General features: G+C 34.5%; 1 protein-coding gene across 1 annotated transcript; it reads right to left on the bottom strand.

Annotated features, from left to right (window-relative positions):
- Positions 1 to 332: 332 nt before the first annotated feature.
- Positions 333 to 6,813, bottom strand: LOC147077066 (uncharacterized). The gene is made up of 3 exons (XM_085940684.1): positions 6,610 to 6,813; positions 4,503 to 4,652; positions 333 to 1,929 (listed from the first exon to the last, which is right to left on the bottom strand). The coding sequence occupies exons 1-3, from the start codon at positions 6,718 to 6,720 to the stop codon at positions 1,054 to 1,056; spliced, it is 1,137 nt and encodes a 378-aa protein (XP_085796810.1). The 5' UTR covers positions 6,721 to 6,813; the 3' UTR covers positions 333 to 1,053.
- Between the last annotated feature and the right edge of the window lie 212 nt (positions 6,814 to 7,025).

Genomic DNA, 7,025 nt, shown 5'->3' with positions numbered 1-7,025 from the left:
ACTGTCTGCATGTGTACAAACAATTATGATATTTACATGGCTTTTTGTCAGTATGTGTCGCGTCGCAAAAATTTTCAAGCGTACATCGCATTAACAGTATGTGTTTTTTTATGCCTTTTAAGTTCACCGGAAGATAAGAATTTGGATGATCAAATATTGCATTGATATGGTTTTAACTAGTTTGTGTTATGTTATTCCTTTTGATATGGCTTTTCACCAGTATGTGTTCTTTTATGAATTTTAATGTCAGCAGACCGCGAGAATTTAGATGAGCAAACATCGCATTTATATGGTTTTTCACCAGTATGTGTTCTTTTATGCTTTTTGAGGTTTCCGGAATGCGAGAATTTGGATGAGCAAAGATTGCATTGACATGGTTTTTCATCAGTGTGTGTTTTTATGTGCAATATAAGTGTAGTGCACTGCGAGAATTTAGATGAGCAAACATCGCATTCATATAGTTTTTCACCAGTATGTGTTCTTTTATGAATCTTTAGGTCAGCAGACCGCGAGAATTTAGATGAGCAAACATCGCATGTATAAGGTTTTTCACCAGTATGTGTTCTTTTATGCCTTTTGAGGTTTCCGGAATGCGAGAATTTGGATGAGCAAACATCGCATTGATATGGTTTTTCACCAGTATGTTTTCTTTTATGAATTTTAAGGTCAGCAGACTGCAAAAATTTCGATGAGCAAAATTCGCATTGATATGGTTTTTCACCAGTATGTGTTCTTTTATGCCTTTTTAGATTTCCAGAATGCGAGAATTTGGATGAGCAAACATCGCATTGATATAGCTTTTCATCAGTGTGTTTTCTTATGTGCAATATAAGTGTAATGGACTGCGAGAATTTAGATGAGCAAATATCGCATTCATATGGTTTTTCACCAGTATGTGTTCTTTTATGAATTTTAAGGTCAGCAAACCGCGAGAATTTAGATGAGCAAACACCGCATTTATATGGTTTTTCACCAGTATGTGTTCTTTTATGCAGTTTGAGGTGTCCGGACTGCGAGAAATTGGATGAGCAAACATCGCATTTATATGGTTTTTCACCAGTATGTGTTTTTTTTATGAATTTTGAGGGCAGAAGACCGCGAGAATTTAGATGAGCAAACATCGCATTCATATGGCTTTTCACCAGTATGTCTTCTTTTATGCATTTTGAGGTGTTCGGACTGCGAGAATTTGCATGAGCAAACATCACATTGATATGGTTTTTCACCAGTATGTGTTCTTTTATGCAGTTTGAGGTGTCCGGACTGCGAGAAATTGGATGAGCAAACATCGCATTTATATGGTTTTTCACCAGTATGTGTTTTTTTATGAATTTTGAGGGCAGAAGACCGCGAGAATTTAGATGAGCAAACATCGCATTCATATGGCTTTTCACCAGTATGTCTTCTTTTATGCATTTTGAGGTGTTCGGACTGCGAAAATTTGCATGAGCAAACAACGCATTTATATGGTTTTTCACCAGTATGTGTTATTTTATGTATTTTGAGGTGTCCGGCGTGCAAGAATTTAGATGAGCAATCATCGCATTGATAAGATTTTCCACAAGCATATTGTGTTCTTTTGTGCGATTTATTTTTATTGACCTTCGAATGATCACACGAAATATGTTTTTTTAATAAATTTGAAGATCCAAATATTGCATAACAATGACTGCAAACAAAATTACGTGGAAAATATGTTATTCTTTTTAGCTTGATTCGAATAACTTTCGGCAAAGCGTACTTTGTCTGCAATTCTGTCTTTATGTCTTGTTCATCTATAGTTATTTCTGAATATTGAGCCACCATGTCTTCCACTCCTTTCATTGCATATTCTCCTTTATCAACATTATCTATTTTTACCCCGATGGCCAGTGGAATTTCATTATTTTGACTTCCAATGTAAGATGCTTCACATTGCTCTGTAGAAACCTAAAAAAAACGTTTAATGAGCCCGATTCGGTTAATAAATAAATAAAAAATGTTCTCAAAACTTTAAAGTGAGTAATTATACCGAGAGTTTTATGACTTAAATAAACCCTAGCATTCTATATCGCCGGTGAAAAAGAAGAAGTACATGAAACAGATTCTAGTATAAGGTCGGTTGCTTTTTACATTTATATATATATATATATATATTATATATATTTACCATGTCCGATCCTAATAAAATCATATGGCCCTTCACAGAATAGAGGTTTGTATTAACAGATTGATTTTACAAGAAATGGATGTTCCAACCTAATTAGGACCATACACTGCCTCAAATACAAATTGAAAAAAAATGAGTGTTAATTTGGCGGCCCCAGAATTTGAACCTGGGACCCACGACATTATATGCCTACGCTTAAGCCTACAGCTAAATATATACTGGTTTAAAATAAAGCGCAAAAATTTCTAAGAATGCATGAATATTGCTCTAGCTCTAGTCTTAAATACATTGTATATAAGCAATGACATTATAAATGGTCTAGGAAGTAAATGCGCGCAAAGCGACATCCGCACATGTATAGGTAGACGTCACGCAATTTCCATTATGCGATATCACGCATCGGGAATTTAAAGCAATATCACCTTTATTGTAACGGTGTTAGAACAGTGTTTCTAGTGACAATATTCATTTGAGCGAACTTCTTCGAACCAAACCGTTCCGCAGATACGACAAAAAGCATCGCGAATTTATAGCAATATCAACTCTATATGGCGGTAGAACAGATTATGCTATTCGGTAGACCCGACAAAAAAGTGAGTGTCATTTTTTTCCAGATGGTTCGTCCAATATTTCTGTCATTGTATATAAGTTAGAAGGTAGAATGGAGTTAGATTTTTTTGGCAGCACTGGCAACTCATTTACGAGTTAGTATCGTTACTTTCAAAAATTTTAAAATTTCCAAGAATACATGAATATTGCTCTAGCTCTAGTCTTAAATACATTGTATATAAGCAATGACATTATTTATGGACAACGCACTCAATACACTAGCTAGCAAGTAAATTCGCGCATAGCGACATTCGCACATGTATAGGTCGACGTCAGGCAATTTCCATTATGCGATATCACGCATCGGGAATTTATAGCAATTGTATCGTTACTTTCAAATGACACTAAGCCGGCTGGAACGTCTAAACTCGTCTCGTCTGCAACATGTCGAATACGTCGATGTGGAACTGTCATTATTCACAGAACACACGTTGGCAAATGAAGCTCCGCACATTGGTGGAATGCGTCATTTTAGTTTGAAAAAAAACACAGCTGGAGTCACGAGGACATACAGCGCACGGCCTTATCCTACACGCACTTAAGAAAGTTTGATATTGCGCTTAGTTTTGATTAATCACTATTATCCCAGTCGGAACGGTTTTCAATGTGCGACAGGAGTAATGACTAATACCCTTCCAAAGTGATTTCGTCTTGATTGCAATGCTAGAATATCTTTTTCCTCTGCTAATAACCATTAAAACAAATTATTACATAAGCATCTAAAATGAATATCAAAATTTGCGGCAAGAGACTGCACAAGCGTACATAACGTTGTATTTTGGATTAAAACGTTACACGGGTGTCAAAAATTAGATAGCAATGGTGAAGGGAGGAGGTAGTTTACAATTTACAGATGGTGCTTGCTAGTTTTAAAATACAATTAAACCCTGCCTAATCTTAGCCGAAGTATATAATAGTCAACAATAGTCATTTATCGTCTCTAAAATAGTGTCATTAAACCATATATAATTTTCGGTATTTTAAAGATAAAAATTTTATTTTTTTTATTATGGTTCGTCTAGGAAGTAGGACTTCAACGATCAACAATGTGTTCTTCATCCAATGAAAAAAAAATAGTATAAATTAAAAGATATACACAATTTTGTCGTATCTCTCAAAATATATTAAAACTATTATGGTTTGGTTGAAGCACGGTTAACTACGTGGCAACTAACGAGGCGCGAGGCAACTAACTAATACAATCTGTAAATTGTAGACTTCAGTTAAGGCATGGTTTAAAATAATAGTGGCTAGGCGATGCGCGGATTGTGGAAACGACGCTTAACGACGAAATATAATTTGTCATAAAAATCCAAAATGCGTCCATTTAATGTTATGTTTATTGAATATATTCGTAATAATAATAGTATATTCATTGACATGTTTTCTTTTATAAGTGCATACGTAAAGTTTTTTAGTCATCTTTACTCGATTTAAGAATATTTTCATCCGACGCCATGACAAACCAAATCGACGAGCAGACAGCTCAGCTGTCGACATCCACCGACATATATCAAATGGGTCGTTATTTTGTTATATTTGCGTTTGGTTCATTGAAAATAAATAAGTATGACTGACAAAGTATAGCGTGCACTATTAATTTATATTCTTGACAACCTACCTCCACCCCTCGCCACTGCTAGATAGGTGCCTATCAACGCATTATTATTCGCTTATGACGATTGAGGTTGAATATAGAGATATAATTTAACATTGAACAATGAGGAATTAATATAAATGATACCTGATTTTCTGAGCTGAATTGAGAATAAGAAGATCCAATTGCATTATCATATTTCAATGAATGCTTTGTACCTTCATAGATGTTTTCATAGTTACTGTCAGGCTGGGACATAGTTTCAGCCGTTATATCGGTCATGTTTACATTGCGATCCTGGAAGAAAAATACATATAATTGAATACAGATGTCAGGTAAGGTTAGGTTTACACGCCAGTGATTTGGATTCGGAGAATACGTCAAATGACGCTGGATGCGGCGTCGAAGACCTGGAAATGAAAGAGGGACGCCTCCACCAAGGGCATACACACATATTTTTTCCTTCCTGATGTCCAATGGGAATTGGAGATAACCAGTCAATTGTTGACTGGGTAAGTTATAGTTTAGACTTGTCACCCAACCAACATGTTTATGTGGAGTAGAACAAGAGAGAAAAAAACCATATCCTCTGGATATATCTGAGAATAGGTCGCCGGCCTACTATAATGCTTTTACAAATTTTGCGGCGTCTTCTTGCTGACGTGCAACTCTTTTAACATAGTTTAGTATGTCTGTATTGTTTTAGCTAGGTTTTTAGATATTTATGAAATAATTAGTTTTTGTTAATTCTCCGTGCTCATCTCTCCAATGGGCACTATTATTAGAAAAAAACTATGTAATATCACTTGAGTGCGTGGTAACCTCAGTCATGGGCATCTGCTCCTGAGACATTCCCAGGCGTAAACAACTGGTGATGTTTCACATCTAAATGAAGAGCCTCGTGATCGCTCGATTAAGGCTGAGTATTGTGCGGAGCGAGTTGGTTTGGATAGAACTATGAAGTACCTAGTCAGTGTTTTGGATAATCTTTAAATTGTCATTTCGTTATGAACCATGCACATAAAAATCCAAACAAATCGAAAAACAAGATGAACCGAACCAAAGAGACTATCTCGGACAAACATTTCTATAGATAGCAGTAGCGAAGGGCAGAAGTAGGCTGTGAAGATCTGACATAAATAGTGTTCACTAATCTTTGTCAGTCATACGTATTTGTTTTCATTGAACTAATAATACAAATAGCTGATGGTTCGGTTAGTTTTTAAAAATCAATTAATCTCTGCCTAACCAAGCCATACAAGTTTTGGTTTTCCATAGACAATCGAACAAAAATTATTGCATACTTTTCAGTCATACTTATTTGTTTTCGACGAAATTAGAATACATAATAATGTGTAGATAGTGTTTAGCCGATGGTGGCCTATAGTGTCGTGGGTACCAGGTTCGAATCCTGGGTCTGACAAACTATATATACTAATAGGTTGAGCAAGTGGCTGACATCCATTTCTTGTAAAAACAAAATTTGTTAATACAACCCTTCACTTTGTGGAGGACCATTATATGATCTTATTAGAATTGGGTATGGTCGAAAATAAATGTAAATACAGAAATAGCACAATTAATAGTAGATAACAGTAAAAAAATATTCGTTCATCTATAAAATATCTAAAATTATGACATTAAAAATAGGTACTTACATCATTTTAAATGTTTTACAGTTAAAACAACATTATTTTATCAATTATAGATTGAAAAAGGCAGAGAATAAATGATTTTAAAAATACTAAACAACACCATCTGTGATAAGTATTCTTAATTCAATAAAACAAATAAGTATGACTGAAAAGGTGTGCACTATTTTTGTCGGATCGCCCATAGCATACATAAACTCTTATGAATTTGGTTGGCAGTGTTTAATTGAATTTTTAAAGCTTAACTTCACAATATTTTCCAAATTGTATTTTTAGTTCAATAAAAACAAATAAACATGATTGACACATTTTAGTGTGTGCACCATTTAATAGCCTACCTCCAACCTTCGCCACTGATAGATAGTATGTACTAGTATTGACATTGATACACACAAAAAAAAATACTTATATTAATATGACGTCTCTGTAGGTAGTCATTTGATATCTTTTTACGATCTATGGAAATGAAATTGTCTTTCATTTTTATTATCAACATGCGAAAAAGAGTATTATCATACCGCATTTTACTGAAGCCCATTCTGTGGGTCATCTAGAAGAAAATATTATTACTTCATACAATAAACACGTTGTGAAAAACTAACCTCAAAAAGGCAAATGGCTTCATCGGCATCCTCTTGTTTGATTGTGATATTGCGACACGATTCTTCATTAGCGTCGTATTCGCTTCCATTCGGTTCTAGTTTTATATCCATTTTGCGTACGTAAATTGTAATTTTATTAATATATTTGGCACTACCTCGCAGTTTTTGTGAAATGCGTGTACGAATTGAAATGTTAAGTCGAAGGAAAGTGTTGCCGGTATACAATATAAAATTTGAGTATCCTGTGTTAGTCCTAATTATTTCTTGTGGGAGTCTTTCATTTTTAAACAGGTATCAAGCGTGCAAAATGTCTATCTGGCACGACAAAAAATAATAGCCACCTATTATAAATGTCATTATTATTAATTCACTAATAATTTATTAATGTAAGATATAAACATATGATTAAATTTTTT

Source organism: Rhyacophila brunnea, unplaced genomic scaffold, assembly GCF_057557595.1.
Source record: "Rhyacophila brunnea isolate RB1 unplaced genomic scaffold, BYU_Rbru_1.0 scaffold_13, whole genome shotgun sequence".
Lineage (NCBI taxonomy): Eukaryota > Metazoa > Arthropoda > Insecta > Trichoptera > Rhyacophilidae > Rhyacophila > Rhyacophila brunnea.
Note: the sequence above shows the minus strand (reverse complement) of the source record. Positions and strands in the feature narration are given on the sequence as shown.

Excerpts from the sequence above, each read along its gene's own strand:
- LOC147077066 (XM_085940684.1), bottom strand. The coding sequence starts at position 6,720 with ATGGATATAAAACTAGAACCGAATGGAAGCGAATACGACGCTAATGAA. Across the intron at positions 4,653-6,609 it reads AAGCCATTTGCCTTTTTGAG|GATCGCAATGTAAACATGAC; the intron begins GTTAGTTTTTCA and ends TTTTTCTTCCAG. Across the intron at positions 1,930-4,502 it reads AATTCAGCTCAGAAAATCAG|GTTTCTACAGAGCAATGTGA; the intron begins GTATCATTTATA and ends CGTTTTTTTTAG.